We start from the raw sequence: 24123 nt of genomic DNA, 5'->3' as shown, positions 1-24123 counted from the left end.
ATATTTTTAAGTAGCAACACCCGATTCTTAAGCAAAGCAAATAATAAAGTAAAATACAGTTTTCAAAATTCCATCCATCCCGAATACAATGCATGATTATATGATCTTAATTATGAATTCTTCAAGTAGAGAAATATTACATTTTCTTTCTTTTGAATTTGTCACATGACATTTTTTCCTTAATTTAATATATTCTTTGAGTTAAAAAAAAAATGTGAATGTATGCAAAATGATAATAGCCAAAAAAGTGATAAGAAATTAACAAATATTTATTGATAATATATATTCTTTTATTACAATTTAGTTTGGTGATTAAAAAAGTTGACCAATGCACTAGGAAGAATGGTAATTAATTTATATCACATATAAAAATAGATCACAAACAAAAGACATTAGAAAATGGACAAGAAAATTTGTGAAACAAAAAACTTAAAACATCAACGAATGTTAAATTTTAAACATATAATTTTATACAACATAATGAGGTCCTGCATCATTTTTAGAGCAATTATTAACCTTATCACGGATTTTCTGTTCGGATGAATTTTATACAAAAATATCCCTGCTAGCACAATTTGCTCATAGAATAACAAGATAAAAAAGGCAATTTTCAGTTCAATGGAACAAACACATTGCTACCCGAGCTGAGTTAGGATTAAAAGATTGACCGCACCTATGCAAATAATCATATTTAAAGTAGTGACTCTAGAAAATTAATAAACTTAGATTTTTGACAATAAATATATAAAACCAGCACATAACTTTTTGATAAATGGCATATACTAACACAAAAAAGTAATTATTTAAAGCAATAAAACAGTATTATATATTTAAAGATTTAAATTAAACAAATACTGGCCAAAATATATTAAAGGTTGAAAAGACGAAAGAAAAAGGTTTTATTCTAACCAAATGCATATAAAAGAAGAAAATATATAAGGTATAATCCAAACTAAAAGTTATGCTGGAATGTTGTTTTACACACAGTTAATAACACAGAAATACGAAGTCAAAATGCAATTGCCTAAGTTGAAAAATAAGCCTTGATGAATAAAATGAATACAAAAAGCAATTAAATAATCATAAAGAAGGAAAATGCATTAAAAAAGTGAAATAGCCTCCATTAAAAACACAGTATTTCTTAAAAATTGAAACAAATTTTTAAAATACTCTGTTTTAAAAATGCTAAAAAAATTAAAAGCATAATTTTAAAAGAGGCAAAGTATAAAAGATATACTTTAAAACTTGGTACAGAAACAAAAAATGAAAAAAAGAATGAAAAAATGTAAAGAATAAACTGTAAAAGAGAATATTCTAAATGAAAAATAAGCAGCACTTTTGATTAAAAGTTCAGCAAATAAATTGTTAGAATGTTAAAAAGTTGCTAATGAATAAAAAACATAAGTTTATGAATCATAAGTTTGTGTTATTTATTTCTTATAAACACAACAAAAGTTAAAATTTAATTTTAAATAAACATACATAAAACAGGATATTAGCTTAAGAGACATTTAATCGTAAAGTACACATATTTTTGGTTCTTGTACAATATCTAAAAAAAGGACATTGGAAATTTATATTTTAGGGGGAAAAAATGCCAATTTAAAAGATTTATATTAATTTATAATTTTTTGATATTGCTCTAACTAGAGAATTTGAAAACTAATACACATTTTCTCTTTCAAATAGAGAGAAAAACTTAAAAACATAGAAAGTATCAAATTTCACGGGGAAACAAAAAAAGAAAATTTAAGTAAATTCAGGGGCAAGTGACACTGCAAAATTAAAATTCTATCGCAGGGGTGATTGTGAGCACAACTCAAAAATCCTGAAAATTTCTTGAGTAAAATTATTAATGACTCATTTCAAAAAATTTATGTCTTTATAAATTTAAACCATTGATATTTTCAAAACATGAAATTCTAAATAAATTATATGCAGCAATATTTTATTTCACATCCGTCGTTGAACAGCCAACCCAATTTTGGGTTTACGACTACTTATGTTTGACTCCTTAGCCTTGTCATTTTGAACCAATCCAGAAGACAAGGAAACTCCTGGATCAGTACCCCCAGAGATATTGATTTGTTATAGGAACATGGACGACTTTGCGACTCGACAGATTTAACGTGAATCAGTCACCATTTACTATACCAAGAGTCTTCGGCCGTGGGGATCGAACCATGCAGCATATTTTAAATGAATAACTTAATCTTACTTTTATCTGAAATCACATTTATTATTCTACCAGAAAATATATTTACAAATGAAAAAAACGCCAAGTATAAATTCTAATATTTTTAAATAAAATATACAAGAACTTTTATATATAAATGTGATTGATGATTTCTTGAACTTTCTGGACCTTGGATTTCCGGAAACTTCCGAATTGTGGTTAGAGAAAAATCCAGAAATCTGGATTTTTTCCAGAGCACAATCATCTCTGCTATCGTAAATAAGAATTTCAATTGTATTCAAATATACATTTAGTTAAAACTTTTTTTTAACAACATGCTTCACTTAAAGCAGTGGTTTCCAGGACAGATATCTGTTTTGACTTAACAGGAAAAGAGGTCACTCTCATATTTCACAAGGCCCTCATTCAAAATCCACTAGTATTTCTATCCTTTGTTTATCAATAAATGTAATCAACATGTTCCATTCTGCCCCACAGTGTTTATTAGAAAAGTAATAAGTTACCCTCACAGTATATTTTGATGCAAAGCATGTCACTTGCTCCAACCATAGGAGTAGTATAGGTAATGCTACAATACGATATATACAATACCAAGTTTATACATTATTGTTCAGTTTGGTTTATCACGATTGAAAATTTCACAGCTTTTTACACAATAAAAACAGAAAAAAATTCAACAACTACCACATTTTTTTTAATCAGTTGCCTTGATAGGAAGAAGGAAAAAAATTATATGAAATTTTCTTAGCCAATACCATATACATACATTACAAAGATGTATTCGGTGGTAGATAAAAATCTTATTTATAAAATATACTATGTTAAAAAAAAATTATAAACCCACCATAATATTACTAATTTCCATAAATAATTCCCAACGTTATATTATGAAGCAAAAAGAAAATTGTATAAATGTATAAAATTTGTAAAGCCACATAAAATACTTTAAAATTCTAAGATCTTATTTGATTAAATGGACGGATTTAATGTTTTCAACAGAGAAATTTATCACAGGAAGTATACAGCTCCACAGCTAACAAATACTACAATAGAACAAGAAAAATAAATTTAATTTAAAATATATACACAAGTATAAAAGTAAAAATGATTAACATAAAAAATCATGAAAGTTAAGGATAGATTAAAAATGAAAAAAAAAAAAATCTTTAAACTTTTTTGCCATTGGAAAATATACTGAAAGAAAGTTGAAAAGAGGGCGATTAGTAAAAAAAAGAATTAGATTATTTAAATCAATCAGCCGCAATTATAATTTGCTTACACCATGAGGACCCTTTAAATTTATAAACATCAATATAAAATTTGGGTTAAAAATAAATTTAAAAAATGCAATGTATAAAATGCAAAATCAGTATAAAAAAGAGGAAAACAAAATTTTTTAATAAAAGGATTTTTTTCTTTTCAAAAATTTTAAAGTATAAATACAAATTGTAAGCTTAAATATGAAGTTAAAAAAATTAAAAAAAATTTGCATAAGTTTAATGGTTAAAATTATTAATTTTAATTAATCAATTTATATCTCTTCTTTGTTTTATCGTTCAGAGAATTTTCCAAATTGGAGGAAAATGCATTAGACAACTTGGGTAACATTTACTTAAATATTTAATAAATGTCAAAAATGTGCATAACTTTTTAGTAAAAAAAATACATAATTTGTATTAAATGCATAGAATCACAACAGTTTATAGAAAAGCAAGCTACCTTCATAAAAGGTAATAGTCATTTCATTGATAAAATATAATTCCCAAATGCTTGGTAACACCTTTGTCATTTATTTACCCAACACCAGTGAAATAAATATTACATGAAAATACTTTATTTGGCATTGGGTTAGTAAAAATATGGTAAATAGTTAGTGCATATTTTAATATAAAATGAATACATTCAATATACTAAGTATACATTTGGAATGTATTAATTCAATTTCATTGTTCATCATTGAGAAGGAACATTAGTATAACATAATAACACCCTCAGGGTTTTTGCTCATGTTGAGTTTTGGTTTTCTTTTCTCCCACGGCTGCCTGACTGCTAAACTCGTGAGAACTATATTTAAAAAGAACAAAACACAGGATACTACAGCAAACCAAAAACTAAAACCAAACCAAGCTAAATCTTCAGATTTCCATTGTTGTTCGATTTCCTCTTTCGTCATGACATTCTGCTTTAATCTTGCATAATACTGACCAACCCAAGTTAGGACACTGGCAGCAGAAAATAATGCTACAAAAATAAATAGCTTATATGTTGTAATGATGTAAGTTGAAAATAAAAATACATGACAGTGTGCTGCAATCTGACATAATATTGAGTAAACAAAGTGCAGCAAATATATGTTACCATTTAATTTAAAATGGTAACATATAATGGTAACATATTTGGATATGTTACCAAATATATGCACCATTTTAACACATATTTGTCCATATAACATTATTTGACCAGTAGCCAAATTACGAAAACTCGTTATTTGCATATTGCAGTAACTAATTACTTATTGAAAAATGATGGCATTTGCTCAATCATGGTGCAAATAATGCTAGACAGATATGTGTTAAGATGATTGCCAAAAGATAAGAGTAATATGCACTAAAATTTTTATTCTTAAAAAGAACATAGTTTAAATTTTTTTTTTTTTTTGTCCATTTAAGGAGGAAGAAAAAGTAATTTCTTAAGATTTGAAATTTCTTCTACTTTAGCACTCTTTTGCTGTGTGTCCCCAGCCTTTTCAGCGATAGCAGGTTTAAATCATACAAGGGGTGATTGTAACACAAAGTGATAAACCAAGTGATGCAAAGTGGTGAAAATTTTATGTGCAAAAATTTTAGATCATGAGTTACTGTTACCTTTTTATACAGATGCAACTAATGCTAAAAAAATGTTATCTCGTCACAAAAATGTGTATGTTTTTGTGTGTTGTGCTCTGTTGTATCAATACGGCCCACCCTTTGAATAGGTATCTGTGGCAGGGGTAAATGTTATCACCAGGCAAAGCAAAATGCACAACACTTCTGGCACTTTCCATGACAAAGAACAATAAGTTCAGGGCCTGCCGTTATAAAAAAAAAAGGTCCTAAGTGTGCAAAAGAGTGAAAGTAAAAGTTTTCCCAATGTTTATCAATAATTTTATTATTAAATTAGAAACATACATTAATTATTAATTAAAGGACAACAAGAAAATTAAGCAGAGGATCAATCTTATTACCTCCAAGACCATTCCAAAGATATAGACCAGCTATACCTGTGATGACTTCAACAGGAGTTACAACAGTATTGATGACAGCAAACACGGCACTTACTAATGCAAACAGCATAGCAAGTGCCAAACTCATTATAGTTAACAGCCACAAACTGAAAATGAAAAGTTGAGGATTCTTGCCCATTTCCTGTTGAACTGCAATACAAACAATTTTAAAGGTTACACAAAACAGAATTTGACACAAAATAATAATATCTGATTGAAGCATTTTCATTTGATTTTGTGTTTTTAGATTTTATGACTTTATTTTAGTGATTATCAACAAAAAAAAAAGTTTTGATCATAATGAGCAGTTAGCTGGGTAATTGTAGGAAAAATTTGGGTCACTTAAAATGGATCCTACAAAAATGAGATACATTTGACAAAATAAAACAGGCCTTTTAAAAAAACAATTGCTAAAATCAGGAATGGCAACTTTATTCCACGACATAAAAAACCGTCTCAGAAGATATGTTTTTTTCCAACCCTAAGATGAAAAAATCGAAGACATTTTTCTTTATAAAGGAATATCAAGCATTAAGTTGTAATTTTACATAGTTTATAATTGCAATCTAGTTTAAATAATGATATTATTTCCAAATAATTTAATAAATCATTGTGAAAATAAAACAACAAAAATTGGAGAAAAAAAATTTAATGAATTTCCAAGGAGATTAAAACAACTATAGTTTCTTTCACTGCTTTATCTACGAAGTAAGGTAAATTTTACTTTATGTAAAGAACTTTTAAAAAATTGTAATCTAATTATTTATTATTGTATAATATTACAAATAACTCTTTGTTTTTTTAATTACAAACAGCATACTACTTTTCATAACCAAATGCTGTTAAATATGAATGCTGAAAACAATTTTCATATGGTATGCAAAAGATTTCAATAAATATTTTTACTACAAATTTTCAGATACATAAAATTATAAGTTAATTATAATTTATAAAATTAACTTGAGAATATTTACCATAAATTTTTTTCTATAAATCACTGAATTTTCATTTTTAAACCAATAAATTTGATAAATTTTATAAAATTGAAAAAAAAAACATTTATTAAGCAATAGGTAAACAACTTTAAAGTTATTTTTCTTCCTTTTTTAATATTTGAGCTAAAGATTGTGTTAAAACTAACAAATTTTCAAATATAAATATTATATCTACAATTTCTTCTTTTTTAATTTTGACCATTTTGCTTAAATTTACTTATACTATAAATTTAGAAAGAAAAACTAGCTCCAATTTTCCAAATCTGACATCCAAATAATGACTAAATCCTACAACTAAAATTACTGGGCTTCATGCAAGTAAGGAGATAATTGTTACCAAATGTTAAACAAATGTCACTAAAATTATGCACATGAGCGACAAAATTCTGACCTTGAAATATGTTTGGAAGTTACAAAATAGTAAGAAAAAATAATTGTTTGCATTGAATCCCTGCATTTTTTTTATTTTTAAAGTTGCACTAATTTTATTATTCCTTGCACATGTTAAGTTTCCGCTTTTAAATTTTTCAATTGGAATAACTGAAAGCGTCTGGTACAAATGTTTTTAAATGCTAAAATTTCAAACCTACATATGTGCTGTGCTTTGCATTGCATTCATGTACTGACAATATAATTGTTTATTGATAAAACATTTTAGAATTGAGTTTATTTAGAATTTGACTATTTTTAGATAATAAATTTTTTAATATGATATTTTATTAGTTCTTACTTTCTCAGTTTCTTCATTCATTAGTCTCAATATTTTAATCTTTAGGTTTTAATATTTTAAACACGATCACTCTGTTTCTGGGGTAAATAGTGATCACCTAAGTTTTATTTTTAAAAAAATGATTTATTTTTTAAATTTGAGGCATGAACAAGAATGCTTGTACACTTTACTAAAGTATAACTACATTTACTTAATAATAGTTTTTTTTAATCTAACAAAATAAGTATCTTTTAAATTGCTTTCCGTATTTTCCACTTCAAAGATAGGTTTCAAAATGTGCACATTTCTGCAAAAATCCTCCTCCTTCTCTTAATAATAAATATTTTGAGTAACTTTCTTTTTCTTTGATATAAAAATAGTGTAAGCTTTTGTTTAATTGTTTCACATCTACTGTAAACATCATAATTGATTATAGGAAACCACATCAAATGTTGCCCCCTACTGATGGGGTAATTATTGATCACTGAGCAGGGCTTAATCTAGGTCGATTTTGGTACCGTTTTTCGGTACCTTCACAAAATTTTAAAAAAAGAATCGGTACCTTCACAAAATTTTAAAAAACGAATCGGTACCTTCACAAAATAAAATAAAAATCAGTATTTCAACAAACTTTGAAGCAAAAAAAACGCATCTTCACGAAAATAAAAAAAAAAGTTCGAAGGAATTTAAGTGCTGAATAGTTTTCCGAGCGGTTATTATTAGCGGTTATTATAATTTTATCTATGTATTCTGTATTTCTATTATTTTTTCAACCACTAATTCAAAAGTAAAAGTTAGCACAATATCAAAATAATAATTTCTTAATCATAATAAGTTCAATAAATTTTATTAGTAAGTAAGTTAAAAAAAATTTTTAAACTTTATATAAATCTAATTTTTAACCATAATATTAATCTGTATAGTAAATTCCATAATTTCTATGCTGGCTGGCTGTATAATTTACATTGAATTAATAAATGTAATTAATCTGCAAGCGGTCTTATAAGCAATTCCTTGAGCAATATGTGAATGTTTTTTATAGTATTGTACTTTTTGTATACATATGTAGTTTTTATGTTTTTTTTAGCAATACTAAATTTTCACAAAAAAAAATTTTTTTTCCACAAAAATCATTTTTCTCTCACAAAAATAGGTACTAGGATTGAAAACCTGGATTAAGCCCTGCTGAGGTAATTCCTGATCATTGTCATTTCTTCTTATAAATAGTATAAAAAATAAGTAATTATCTTGTCTTAAATAACAGTTCATATTTATTAAGTGGAACAACTATAAAATATATTTTAACTGTAATCACAAAATTTATTTTTAACTGTATACAAGACAAATGTGTCCTGATTTGCACCATTTCTGGTTTGTCTTATCTTGCTTCTATCTTAATTTTATGTGTACATTGTTATAATAATTTTTAAGTTTATAAATTAGCCTAATATAAATATGGTGAGAAATTATAAGTCTAATACCGATGCTAAGCTTCTAGAAAGCAAAATAAGTGAATTTCTTTTAATGATTGAAAATGAAAATTTCTGTGTGAGAGCTAATGCCAGAGCTGTTGACATACCTTACTTCACTTTACACTTTCACTTAATGAAGTTAAAAAATCCAGCAAAAGTAACCCACGAGGGAACTCTTTCTTATATTCCAGCAGAACATGAGAATGAGTTGTCTGCTGGCCTAAAATGTATGGCACGATGCAAAGAGTTTTGGAAAATTTAAAGTGCTAATCTTTATTCTTGCTTTTGAATAAATCGTTTTATTAGCTGCTTAAACATATTTTTTTGGTTTATTTGTTTGATCTTGATGCCTTATTTGTTAATTACCATTGTATAATTATTTTTGAACAGCCTCTTTATTATAAAAACTGGTGATCAGGAATTACCCCAGAAATGACCAAGAGAAGGGGTAATTCCTGATCACTAAAAATTTTAAATCTTTTAAATTCTAATTAGATTTTCAAACAAAAGAAGGTAGGATAGGACTCATCTCATATAACCTCAAACTTCCAGTAAATATTAAAATTCTATCTTGAATAGTTTTTACACAAAATAGATGTCTGCATTTTTTGATCAGGAATTACCCCAGGTCACCCTATGTTGAATCTATTAACTAACATTATTTAAGCTTTTTTTTCATAAATTTTAATTAATACTTATCTTCAATCATCATGGGGTGTTGAACTTAAGAAAAAATAGGCAACTTTTTTTTAATAGTTTTAGGGTGTAACAGATAGCAATTTATAATTTTTGATGCGTACTATTGCATGACTTATGCCATTGTAAAGCTAATGTTTCCCCCATATAAAGTTTTCTGACCACTAAATGACTATTAGGTTTATGTTAATTTTAATAAAATATCTTCGCACACAATCCAAAACTATCTGCAAGCTCACAATTTCAATTGCTTCACGATGTTCGAATATTGGATTCAATCTCAACAATGCAAAAATTATTTTCACCCCAGTCACATCAGCTCATCTTGATGCCCTGGAATCTTTCATGATTCATTTGAATGGGGATTTCCTTGTTAACGACATTAGTTCCTCTCCATAACGTTTGGAAATGCATCTTACCCAGGGTTGGCAAGGTTTAGGACATAATGGATTAATCCACGGTTTAAACCCTGGTTTAAACCGTCCTGTCCGAAACCCCTTTGTCCAAAACTCTTTTACTCAAATTATGTCAAAATTTTATCTGAACAATATTTAAGAGGTAAAATAGACATAGAACTAATAATATATTGATAATTAAATATACTACAGAATGTTTGTTTTTAAAAGTATAATGTTATTAATATTGTTTCATTCTTCAATTTAAGCATTAAACAAGGGAAGATTAATCAGTAATCAAGTTCAATTGGTCCTCTCATTCAATAGTACATAACTGAAGTTTGACCTTGCCATACAGGTTAAGCTATTAGGGACTAAGTGCTTGGTTAGTCATAAACAGGTTTATTTATCTATAGTACTATTCAAGAATACTTTTATTTCATTCATGTTCAATTCCTTTAGCATAGTGGTGATACATCACCAGTGTCAGTAACTGAAACTGATATTATGCCCTTCAAAATTGTTAATACATTTTTCAGTTATTTTGTATTTCCAATTTAAACTAATATATTTATATTTAAAAAAAAATATTCTTTTTTAAATAGATGTCATTTCTATCATGCAGAAATTATAGCATTTTTTAAAAAAAATATTGTGAAAAATAAAAGGTTAATTTTTAAAAAAATTTAGTATTTTTTTAAAAAAATTATTTTTTAATATCGCATTATTTATCCTTATACAAAAACATTACTTATCAGTATTAAAAGCATATTTATATTTAAAGGATTAGGTATTCACTTTTGTTGTTCAATGAATTGTGGAGCTTCAAAAATTATAAACCTTTTCCTATTATATTATATTATTTTCCTTTAATAAGTTGAAGTAAATTGTATAAAAGATATCAAATATTTATTGATACATGTAATTATTATGTGTACAATAGTTACACCTATAGAATTTTTACCCTTTTCCAAAATTCAAGGTTTTGGATAGTTTAAGACAGTTTAGGACAGTATTACCCAGTTTAGGACAGTATTACCCAGTTTAGGACAGTAAAACCCACGTGTCCTGTCCAAAACCAGTTTAGGACATCCAAAACCCCAACCCTGATCTTACCCTAATCTTATTCTCTGCTATAGCAATTTTCCTTGTTCCATTTTTCATATTTTTTCTCTTTCAGCTTCTGTTGTTTTTCCAACTTCATTTCTCCCCTTTATTTTTTTTTACAGGCAACTTTATCTTTATATAAAATTTTTTTTGTTTCCTTACATTCATGTCAGACAAGTCTTGAAAATGGGCACATGTTTTTGAAGTGCTAAAAAACATGTCTTGTGTTTTTTATTTGTATACTTTTTAATCCAATCAAGTTCTTCAATCAGGTAATATCTTACTTTTCAATTTATTTGGCTAGCTTTACTATTTATTTGGCTAGCTTTAATGTCTGCAGGGGTCTGTCTAGGTTTTTCTGAGAGGTACCTATTTTGTGTAAAATTTAGACCTAATTTGTGAAAATTAAAAACTATATCAAAAAAATCAACAAAAATATGGATTTATCCTTTCTTACAATAATACAAAAATAAAATTTTAAGAAAGAGTATTTTGTGAAACTACCTTTTTTCCTGATGTTGAATTTGTAAAGGTACTGTTAAACAGTAGTAAATTTGGCCTGGACAGACCCCTATCCATCTCCCGCAAGCAAATTCAGTAACTAATTTATTTTTAAAAAAATTTGAATACAAAATTAAAATGACTTGCAATCAGTAAGTGAGGAATATTTCTGAATCTTGATCTGTCATGATCTGACAATCGCCAAAAAACTTGCAAATTTTTTTAAAAAAACAGGTAGATGCTTGCCTGGGGGAGGCTACAAGTTATAGCTTTCGAGTGGGTTTCTTTTTTTGTAGTTTCTTGTAGGCCGCTGCCCGAAAGTTGCCAAGATTTGGCGTTTATTTTGCCACAGATCACAAAACGGAGATCTTCCCAGTAAGTGACCTTACATTGGCTACTATATCACCAGCAAAATGGAATAGAACCTCAGACGGTATATGTCAGGTCAATTGTTTGAACCACTAAAATTGAACTCTTGAGAAAATCTATCAGAATGAAAATTATAACACAGGCTATTATTATTTACATGCTATTATACTCTGGCTATTAGAGAGTTCTTATTATTATAAGTTAAGGTATTCGCATAATCGAGAATCCATTAATGAAAATAAATATATTTTGATAGTGGGATTAAGCATAGCTAGTAAAATATATTTAGCTGTAACATTCACATACCTACTTATAAAACCATGCCACATTACAAATGTTTACAATCATACAGCTATGAGAAATTTAAATTGGAGGAATAAATAGAGATAAAAAGGAATGCATCAACAAGACACTTGTCTATAAAAGAGAATTTATGTGGCATTAATATGTTACATACCCCATATATGGGTTTTTCTGTCACCAAATCCATGATTCAGTGTTTTGGAACCTTCAAACAATCCAAAATGTAAATCCCCACGAAATTTCGTATGATCACCAGCAGTTGCATTGCTAATACTTGGAGGTAACCCAACTTTCACAGGTTTAGCCACAATCCATTTTTGTGTAGCAAGTGATGCAGATATTAAAGCTAAACAGCCACAACAAATAAAAAAAGTACAAAAAGTAATAACACGTTTCGTTAAATCAGCTCGCATTTTTGTAATTTATACTACAACATATTAATTCCTAGCAAGTTTAAATTTTAATTAAAGATCGCAAATTTCAATCAGAAAAATGCGACAACAAATGTAACGAAAGCTCACTATAAGTACATATCACATTAGCGAATTTTTTTTACGCACTGAAATTCAATTCAGAGAGTAATTAATATATTTCTTTCATCAATAATGATAAATAACTTGATAAAAGAAGCGGAATTCTTTTTATATACAACACAATAAAGATGCAAAATACTGCAAAATACCAACAGGTTTTCAAGGCTGGGTTATTCAGATTTTTAAAGGTATTTTAATGGCAACTTCAAACCTCTAAGCCTTTGAAAAATATCAATCTATGTAAGCTACAACCTCAGACAAAGCTATGAGATTGCCATCTACATTCCAGTTGATTTATAACAGTTACATTGGTGACACTGAACTAGTCGAGTGATCTCAGTTACTTTTAGTTCGTACTGTAATTAAGGACTGATTAGTGCGGTTAGGTCAAGTTCTGGTTGTTATTAGCAATCAGAAGCAGATGCTCTCCTCCTTTAGAATCTTTTTTAAAAATGTATTAATTATTACATTTATTTTTTGTGAATTCTACTTTCTTTTTTAGGTATTATATTTATTTTTTGGGTATTCTGTTTTCCCATTATTTGTTAAAAAAATTTTTATCTCTAAACTTTTTAAACCGTTTAAAGAATAAAGAAAAAATTTAGACGGCCTGCTTTATGATTAGTTTTTTTTTCTTAGTTAGTTTTTAAATTTGGTTGTTTAAAATTAAAACAGATAAAAAAAAAATTATAAAAATAGAATATTGGAAATACTAATAAGTCTTTAGTTTGATTATTTTTTCGTTCTCTTCATGATCATGTTCCGAAGATCAAAATGTAAAGTACAAGGGGAAAAGTGGCTATCAAGTTTTACACAAAACCACCTACAAAAGAAAAAAAAATAAGCGAAATGAAATGTCAGAAAGCCTTTGAATAATTTTTTTCTACATTTAGTATCAATAATAATTTCTACTTATTTTTGTATATTTCTCCAAATTGAAAATTCGTTTTCAAATGTATACACAATATCGGTAAGTTTTATAATTCAACATTTAACCATTATTTTAACATTTTGAACATTATAACTTTATTATTTATGTGAAATAATAATGATAAAAAATAGTGTTGCTTTAAAAGTGTTTTTTTTTTTTTTAATTTATTTAGCACTTTGTTTTAAGCATGCAGATAATTTTTAACGAACTTATTTTTTAAATTTTCTTTCTATATTGTTAGGTAAATATATTTATAAATTTCAATTTTATTTATTTTTTTATTATTTATTTTCAAATTAAGAAATCTTTCGTTATTTGCGCTATCATTTTTAGAAAATATAACATTAATATCTTTCTTAAGCAAAACAGATATCTTCAAATTCATAAATTGATTTAAATTAATCTGAGTAAGAAGTTTTGATAGAAATCCGACTTCCTGTGAATTAGTGCCTTGCAATTAAATGAATTTCAAAAATACTATATTGCGATACATCGCTATATCGCGATGCGAAACTGACGATGCATCAGGATATAAAATTTCTTATATCACCCAGTCCTATAGACGGTGAAGAATTTTTCATCTATTATTGTTGATGAAAATCGCTGTATCAATTTTGGGAGCAATTTTTTTTTTTTTTTTTTTTTTTTTAAATTACGTTTGCATCTATTGCTGAAGATGTAAAAACGTTTCAAATCCTGCTTTTACAAGCGCTGTGGAGAGCAACTTACCCAGATAGCAAAATAAGGTTTTATTCACCCAACAAAAACCATTTCATGTAAACCTAAAAAGGGTTTTTCACACGGTTTTCGTGTAAACCTTCTAACCTTAAAACGAGGTTTGCGACAATCTGCTCTATTCTACGCACATTACCCTAATCCAAAACCTTGGGAAACAACCTTCCACATAACAACCTTAAAACGAGGATGTCTTAGGGTTTTCAAGCGAGAAAAGAAAACCTTGAATAAAGCTAGTTCTAAGGTGAAAATCATCTTAAATCTACATAATTATAAGGTTTCCGTTCGCAGCGTTTCGTATGGTCATCTAAAATCTACCTTGTCATGAGATTTTCATTGACAATGCAATTTAATACTATTGCTAGTGTACGTCAGCTAAAACGTCATTCTGAACGTGATGTCATCTCTTCCACGATTGTGTGACGGCGCGTTTCATTATTCGTTTTATATTTTACTTCTTATAGCTTCTCAATCCGAGAAAAATTCTCCTTTCCATCTATTTTGCTTGATTATTTTGGGGAAAACAGTCATTTTTTATCAGCCTGACTTACTTTGCTTTTAGAACTTAGAGATTTACAAGTTAAAATATCGTTTAATATGAAATTTTTTTTATTTGACGATTTGATTAATGAAAACATAAAATAAATAGAACATATGTAATACTTAAAGAGAGTCTGCATATTTTCGTCTTTCTTATTCGGAAATTTATGCGGTGTGAGAAGTTTTGATGAGTGCAAAAATGCTCAGTTTTTTGTATATCAAAGAAAATTAACATTAAATATCTTCTTCTGTCAAAATAAATAAAATGCAACTGATTATTTATCTCTTACTTAATATGTATGATATGATAAATGTAGGAAACGTAATGATAACAAAATATTTTTTAAAAGAAATCGTTTAATGAATGTAGAAGCTCCAAACATATTTTTTTAACACAAAACAGCAAATAAATATTATGATTATCATAACAATTAGTATATGACAAGTGTATTAGTACTAATCAGATATGTCATAATTATATTAGGTATTTTGTTATATAAAAATATTATTTGTATAATAACCATTAGTGACTAATACAAAACTGATACACCATAATCAACTATTTCGTCAATACATAAACAAATGATATTATAGGTATAATAACCACCAGTGAATATACAACATATTTAACATGAAGGAATTAGCGAAACAATCCTCATTAAAATAAATTACTTCCTCGTCAGATATTCTCCTTTCTCTGAAAAATAAGAGGAAATTTTTGTGAGCGTACTTGCGTATATTGAATGAAATTTTATGCATATACACATGAATTGTATGTACGTACATGGACACAAACGTATATTGTACCTACAGGAACGCATGCATACATTATATGTATACAGGTGCATATACACGTGTAAATAAAAATGCATGCATACACACGTATAAGTAAAAATACATGCATACACACGCAGTATATAATTATATTTATGTGGTCACTTTAAATATCGTTGTATGAATAACATTGTTATTAAATAGTACATGCATATAATACATGCACACGTGAGTACATTGTATGTCATATGAACGTAGAATGAATAAATTATTTGTTGAAAACAAAAAGCAGACCACTCTGAAAATTTTTTGATCTAATGATCGGTTGTTTTTGTTGGTCTATGTCGTACTAACGATGAACAATGGGCTATTGGTGTAGAGTTGGGAAACATTCCTGAGGATGATATGAAGACATGTCAACACAATTTTGATCCTCTGCAGAGGGGATGGATCTCCTGCTTGACGACCTGCGAGTGAAATCGAGATCTTAATGGTTGAAAAGTTTAATTAGGATAGATACCGCACACCTTTGGATCCTTTGTAGGTTGATCAAAGTGATCACCCATCCACACACTGACCGTGATCCTTGACTTCGGTGTTCTACTGGGAACAGTGTCTTAAAGTTCACTCTACTGCGAGATGATCGGATATTTACGTTCTTGAACTCAATCTTAAGGGTTCAAAGGATCTCAAATATGTTAATTAATTAATGCAAACCATATTTTAAGTTATTAAATTAGACAAAAATAAAACGTACTTTCTCTGAAAAACATACCTTTTCTCGACGGATGCACATTTCTGACTCACAAAATATAGGGCGTAGCCGCACTCTGGGAAATATGGTCCTAATAATAGGTTGGTCAAACGAGCCGTCCAACGGGTATTCGCAAAACGAAATAAATCGTCCCAATAGTGAGGTCTGAGTCTAAAGCTTAGACTCCTTAATGTTAATTTGACTTTTTGAGTATTTCACCATGTCTTGAGAACTTTTAAAACGAATTAAAATAATTTTGCATACAAACATAAATTTCGTTTATCCAAAGATAATTCTTTGCAAAATATAACTTTTAGTAAATATTTACTTTTTTAAAATTTTATTTTATAATAGCCAAAAAATTTTTGATTATTACAGTACACAATTTTTTATGACATTTTAAAGAAGGAAATTTTAAATGGCAAAATACAACATTTGAGTAGAATGGATCGAATAGTTCCTGAAAATTGAATTTTGAAAAAGTCACATTATTAAGAGCTATTCGATTGATTTCGTTCAAATTTTGCGCTTTGCCATTTAAAATTGTTTAACTTAAATTCAAAATTTTTTAGACTATCATTGAATAAAATAATTAAAAACAATTATTTTGACTAAAATTTATATTTTGCATGGAATTAGCTTTGGACAAACGAATTTTTTAATTGAGTGCAAAAAAATTTTCAATTCATTTAAGATGCTCTCAAGATGTGGTCTCATACGTAAAAAATATTAACATTAAGGGGTACAAACCTTGAACCGCTCTTCTGACTATAACTATTGGGACTATTTTTTTCCAGATTACGGCCACCCCTATAATTTGAGAGTCAAAAACCCAAGAAACACCATAAAAAAGGTATGTTTGTTCAGAGAAAGTATGTTGTGTCTGATTTCGTAACTTTAAATATCGTGGGCACTAAGTAATTAGCATATATGTCATCCTCTCGAACCTTTAAGATTGAGTCCTTGAATGTGAAGATACGATCATTAGATGAAAACTTATTTAGAATGGTCCATTTATTTTTTGCGTATTGTACATACGTATATATACTTTAAGTAGTATATATAAGTATGCATAATCTTATGTACGTTAATTCACATATATGCAGATACACGCATACTTTATATGAATATATAATGTATATGTCACGGGCAATGTAAATAATTGGGCATTGTTTATAATGCCCGGGAAATTTAAAAAGTGCCCAAAAGGATATGACAAAATGATAAATTATGTTGCAATTATTACATTGCCCGGTCATTATGTATAATGCTAAAAGTCAAGTGGGCAATTTGTGTCACACACAGCCACAGGGTGTCTTGGGATATTCATCCACTTTTAGATGCACCTGCATAATTTTTTTAAAATTTTTTCCCGCACATGCGCTGTATAAAGCAACTACTTCAATTACTCTTATCTGGCGCAGTTTTTATTTTTTTATTTTTTAATTTTAAAGCAATAATTTCGGTATCAGTTCAAAATTGATTCAAACGCTTTGTTTAATTTTTTTTAAACATTTAAGTTATAGCAAAAGTGGCACTAGATCTAGTATATATTTCGGACATTTACCAAAGGTCTAGTCACACTAGGTCTGGTTAAGTGCCATTGCCCGGTATATCCTACACTGATGTTTTTTTAAGGTCAAGTGCCACTGCCCGGTATACATTTGCCCGGTATACCCTACACTAATGTTTTTTAAGGTTCAGTGCCACTGCCCGGTATACATTTGCCCGGTATACCCTACACTGATGTTTTTTTAAGATCAAGTGCCACTGCCCGGTATACCCTACACTGATGTTTTTTTAAGGTCAAGTGCCACTGCCCGGTATACCCTACACTGATGTTTTTTTAAGGTCAAGTGCCACTGCCCGGTATACCCTACACTGATGTTTTTTTAAGGTCAAGTGCCACTGCCCGGTATACCCTACACTGATGTTTTTTTAAGGTCAAGTGCCACTGCCCGGTATACCCTACACGGATATTTTTTTAAAGTCAAGGGCCATTGCCCGGTATATATTTGCCCGATACTCCAAACACTGATGTTTGTTCTAATCTATCGTCAGTAAGTATTAAAATATCGAATAAATGTAATTATATCCACGAATAAATTAGTATCAAATTGGATGTAATAAATATTTTGGACATTCACCAAAGCGACTAATTTGATTGTCAACATTCACCGGTGAACATTGGCCAGCCAGAATCACACCACACGCACGTGGTTGTCCCATTGCTGTCAATTAATCAAAGTGCCCAAAGAAATAATAGCGGTATTTATAATGACCGGGCAATGTGAGAAATTATCGTAAAGTAATTCAAATTTATCAAATTGCCCAATTTTAATGGTCATTATTCATAATAACTAAGCATTATGAATACTGACGTAAATAATTACATTGCCCGTAACATTTATATGTATCTATGTAAATGTGGGTATATTTGTACGCCCGTACGTTTGTATGTATATACACAATTTATGTATGTTCAATATATGTACGCATATATGCGCTATGTAATAACGATGTATGCACTTATGTATAAACAGGGCGCAAAAAAGGGAAAACCCTGAAAATATTTTATCTATTGATCGGATTTTAATGTACATAATACTAATCGATCTTATTTGTTTGAATGTCTAACTTTATGAGGGATTCAGTTCCTAGACCCTTAAAACAGGAGAAGCACCTGCCATCTGCAAAATATGGTATCAACAGTTTATGAAGGAGAGCTGTTGAAAGTTTGAATCACTTAATGTTAAAATTCCTTTTTGCAAATTTCGTATTGTATAACTTTTAAAGCAAATCAAAAATTTAAAATTTGAATGAAATCAATCGAAGTGTTCTTCAGAAATCGAATTTTCTATAAATAGCTTTTTTTTAGAATTTGACTACCTAGAAACTATTAGTCCGATTTCATTCAAATTTCTCATTTTGCCTTTAAAATTACTTTCTTAAAAATTATGGAAAAAAATTTCTATATTTTGCAATGCAAAGTGTTTTCGACAATTAGTAAATAAAATAAAAAATAATATTCATTTAAAGTTATTTTTTGCATAGAATTATCTTTGGATAAACGAATCTTATAATAGTGTGCAAAAACTTCATGATTCGCTTAAAAAAGCTCTTCAAATACAGCGAAATTCTCAAAAAGCTTAGTTAACATTAAGAGATCCAAACATTCAATCGCTCTCCTGCCTAAACAACTTTGGCAATATTTTCAGGCTGGAAAACTTTTAAAATATTGACTACCTTCCATATTTTTAGGATCAAAAATTCAAATCCATTGGAGAAAAAAAAAAAATCGTTTTTTTTTTCTTCTTGTTTTGTAACTTAAAATATCGTTTGTATAAATTAATTAGCATGTACAAGATTAGGTCCTCGAACAAAAAAAAAAAAATTGAGACTCAAGACGTAAACCATTTACGTATTAGATTGAAAGTTATTTAAGACGAGTAATTTTGTTTCGCACTATATATAAATATGAAGTCGAATCAATAGATAAACTACATTCAAGTTCCGAAAATTTTGTGGTAGAAGCAATCCATCAATTAGCACAATCGATCACGTTATCTTCCATGTTGAGCCCGAACTATCGCCTAATACAAACTGAACCAGGGTGTCCTAGTACCGGTCACAAAAATTTTAATGGCTATTATTCGAAACTTGACAGTATTCGACGATTTTTGATCAATTATAGAAATCAAATTTCTGAAATGAATTCCAATTTCAAAATGAATCACAATTATTCCTATAAGCAATCAATTCTACTTATGGTGATTAGAAAACGAATAAAACATGTATTATCCTGTCTTGAAATTAAAAGTGCTTAAGCTAATCGGAAAGTTACCGAAATTACAAATACAATCTTCTAGCTATGGATACACTCGAAAGTGGGTTAAGAAAATATTATAAATGCTACGTTTGGAAAAAATCAGATTCAAATTATAGTGATACACAGTTTCTATTTTAAAATCCTGATAAGTAGTCTGGAACCTCATAAAACTTTTTAATGTGGATAAATCTTCAATTTCTGAAATATTATTTTTATTTGCTGGGCTATATTTTGGTATTACTGTAAATCTAACTAACGTTAGTGCTAATTTCCATTTTTTATAATAACTATAAATGTATTGTAAATGCTATTTACTTAAATCTATCGGCAACTCATAAATAAAATAAAAAATTAAGGTAAAATAGTAATAACAGTAATAAATGAAAGTATTGATAATTAAATTTAAATTATAGTTTCAGTGTTTACTTGATCAGTGTTTACTTATATCATTAAGAAACTTCAATTTTAAACTTAAATCAAGCAAGTAAACTCCAAGATTGTAAATGATCAGTAGCCGTAATATTAGTACAAATTTGCGCATGACGTAAGCAGCAGTTTTTAAGACAGCATTTTGAGAGTGAGAAGAATCAGGGTTTTGCAATAATTTTCAAGAGTTAAATTTAGTGAGATTATTTTTTTTCATTTTCTTTTATTTTCTTTTATTTTTCTTTAATTTCATTTTCTTTTATTTACTATTTTTAATTGAAAAAGGATATTGAAGTTTGAACATTAAGCATTGCCTCAAAGTTTCGGTACAATAAGGCTAATGGAAGTTTTTCTAGTTTTTAAAAGAGCTTTGCTTAAAATTTTATTTATTGCTTTTCCATTTTAATTTTATGTATTTTAGACGTATATTTGTTCGATAATTCAAATAAGTTGTTAAAAGAAAGAGAATAGATTTAAAATAACATCTTCCGATTTTTTGAACGACTTAATTAAATTTTAATTAAACAGACTTTTAGCCCCCCCCCTTTAGAAAGACTTATTTTTCTTTATATTAGTCCCTTTTACATTCTTTTTTTATTTTAAATTTTTATTTTCAACAGTGTTTTGCCGATAATGTATAGAAAAAATTCTTGACACGAAAAAATTGCTGCAAAATTTCAGGAATGGTTGAATATTTACATACCTGCTTACTTATAAACTTTTTCGAGAAAATCTTTTACAGCAGTGTCAAAATTTAAGTTAAGAGGTATAAAATTTTTACATCCTTTTAAAATATGTAATTTCACCTGACACAATGCAAAATTTGAGCATAATCGGTTGAATAGTTTCTGAGAAATCGAAATTTAAATATATACAGGAACAATTCGATAGATTTAGCTCGATTTTGTATTTTGCCATGTAAAATTACATACATAAAAATTGTATAAAAAGTTGTATGCCTTATAATTCAAAAATTTCCAGCATTTATTTAATAACGTAATAAAAAGTACTAAATATCTACCGAAGTTTATTTTCTGCATGCAATTATTTTTGGATAAACGAATTTTAAAATTATGTTCAAATTTTTTTTAACTCGCTTAAAAAGGTCTCTATATATGGCGAAATATGCAAAATATAAAATTAAGATAGAGGCATCCAAACTTTGGATCACCCTCATGATCAAACTATAGGGACAATATTCCCCAGATTGTGGCTACCCCCTATATTTTGGGGGTTCAAAATCTGAATCCGTCGGAAAAAAGGTATGTTTCAGGTATGAAAGGTATTCAGGGAAAACACATTTTTGTGTTTAATTTCGTAACTTAAATAATCGCCTGCACTAATTAATGAGATTACCCCTTCGAAAAATTAAGATTGAGTTATAAAACGTGAAAATTCAATCATTAGATCAAAATCTATTCAGTGTGGTCTGTCTTTTATTTTGCACACTATACATCGAGTTCTGTGAACAAAATGTTCTTAAATTCACTCCAAAGATATGATGAAAAAAACTGTGGGTTTAGGTTTTGAATCCACCCAGTTTTAGAGCGGGTACCAGCTTGTCAGGGAAATAAAGGCGGTAGGTGCACAATGCTGATTTTATTTTCACCATCACTCCTCGTTAGTCATAAATCGTAGAGTCTTAATATCGATGACCCTCTAGCTCACAATAGACAGTTGGGCGAATTTTTTCTGTATATAAATATTTTAAATAAAATTTCTCTTCTCGGATATTTTATTGCTATACCATAACTAGGTTTGCAATGAGGTAAAATGAACGAGAGAAGGCCAGACATTTTAAAGGAACCGTAAAGCATGGGAACCCTAAAGCCAAATTCGAGAAAAAAGTAAAATTTGTAAAAAAATATTGAAGAGTCAATTTTAAACTCCAGATTAATTTTTTTTTTAAATTTTATTTATTTTTTAATGAGATTGTTTGAATGAAAAGTTTCTAAAAAAGAACTATTACTTATACTTGTGTCGAGAAACCTTTCGTATGTAAGAAAGAAATTTTTCGTATTGTACTTTCGCAGACCATAAAAAACAATCCAAAAACATGGTCTTATGCTCGGTTATTTGCTTTCTCTTAAATGAGGTCCTTTGCAAAATATTTTCTAATTATTTATTAATATTTTCGCTGAAAAGGTTATTATTTGCTTTATTTCGTTTCCTTTGAAAAAGGTTTTCGCTTAATATTTCTGCTAATCTAATCATGACAGCAAGCAAAAATGCAAAAAATAGGGTTTACAATTTGCTTGTTTTTTAACCCAAATAACAATATTTTTTAAAAAAGATTTAAAAATCATTTACTTTTCCTTTAAGGAGGAAAGGTAGGAAATTGCAATATTTTTACGTCATTGAAAAAAGGTTTTTACTGCAAACCTTTTCGTGACAATGAAAATAAAGTTAAAACACAAGGTTGTCGTAAGGTTACATGCTTTCTGGGTAGTAACAGAGCTGGTTCGCTAAGAATGCCAGGTGGTGCCCAAATCACGAGTCTTTCCTTGAAAGCTTCCCGGATCTCCTAACCCAGCTGATCTGCAAGCACGAGGAAGCTCTGCTGAGCAGCAATCTATCTAGTGGTTGGAGGGCCCGATTTGGTTGAAAGATTCACCACAGCTCTGGCCAGAAGATATAATCGATCCAGATTTGGAAATTATCAACGATCAAAGAAAAAAAACTTTCGTGACTAATCTATTCAAAAGACAAATTCTGTTATATCATAATTCCACATCATATCGAAAAATTATACGAGTAACTACTTGCAGGCCCGGATTAACCTATAGGCACACTAGGCACGTGCCTAGGGCCTACGAAATTCAGGGGCCTACGAAAAGCTTGGGAGAAAAAAATTTGTTGACAAAAATAATTTAGCTTTAAAAACAACAAGTGTATTTTGCACAAAATTATGAAGATACAAATAAAAATATAATATTTTTCGGTAATAAATTATTTTACAGAATCTTATGATCTAATATATTACTTTTTTGCTATTTTTGGATTCAACGAAATCTTGTATTATGCTGTCGAATTCCAAACAACGCAAAATGTCGTATTCAATTGACATAAGTGCGAGCGATGCCAAACGATCTTGATTCATTGTTGAACGCAAATAATTTTTTATCAATTTTAATCTGGAGAAAGATCTTTCTCCTTCTGCATTTGCATTCATAATTCCTTCTGCATTCATAATTTCAATAATAATTTTGCATTCATAATTCCTTCTGCATTCATAATTTCAAAAGTTATCATAGTTTTATCATATGATAACCAGTTATCATATCACTTAGTTATCATAGTAGTATCATGAAAACTATGAAGCTATTTGTAGTATAAATATTTCTCGTAATTAATCTCACTATCAATTTCACTGTTTTCTTTGCTGATTTGTTGTTGTATTGTTGACGTGAAGTGTTTGCATAGTTATCGATCGAACTAATCATAATGGTATTATCGATATCAACTGCAATATCGGCAGTATGTCGGTATTGCAGATAAAGTTCGATAAACAAATTTGTAAATTAAAATCCATATTAATAAAAATGTAAAAAAAATATGCAAGAAAATTTTAGCATATATTTTGAAAAGAGGGAAG

General features: G+C 28.5%; 1 protein-coding gene and 1 long non-coding RNA gene across 2 annotated transcripts; both read right to left on the bottom strand.

The window, feature by feature from the left end:
* Window positions 1–1957: 1957 nt before the first annotated feature.
* LOC107446383 (clarin-3) lies at window positions 1958–12729 on the bottom strand. Its single transcript, XM_016061015.5, has 3 exons — window positions 12161–12729; window positions 5421–5609; window positions 1958–4438 (listed from the first exon to the last, which is right to left on the bottom strand). The coding sequence occupies exons 1-3, from the start codon at window positions 12417–12419 to the stop codon at window positions 4167–4169; spliced, it is 720 nt and encodes a 239-aa protein (XP_015916501.1). The 5' UTR covers window positions 12420–12729; the 3' UTR covers window positions 1958–4166.
* Window positions 7446–10290, bottom strand: LOC147816290 (uncharacterized). Its single transcript, XR_015432634.1, has 2 exons — window positions 7757–10290; window positions 7446–7725 (listed from the first exon to the last, which is right to left on the bottom strand). It is a non-coding gene; the product is annotated as an uncharacterized LOC147816290 (long non-coding RNA).
* Window positions 12730–24123: the final 11394 nt, after the last annotated feature.

Source organism: Parasteatoda tepidariorum, chromosome 1 (genome assembly GCF_982258835.1).
Source record: "Parasteatoda tepidariorum strain Cologne lab strain chromosome 1, Ptep-v5.0, whole genome shotgun sequence".
Classification (NCBI taxonomy): Eukaryota; Metazoa; Arthropoda; class Arachnida; order Araneae; family Theridiidae; genus Parasteatoda; species Parasteatoda tepidariorum.
The sequence above is the reverse complement of the archived record's forward strand: the minus strand, read 5'-3'. Positions and strand labels throughout refer to the sequence as shown.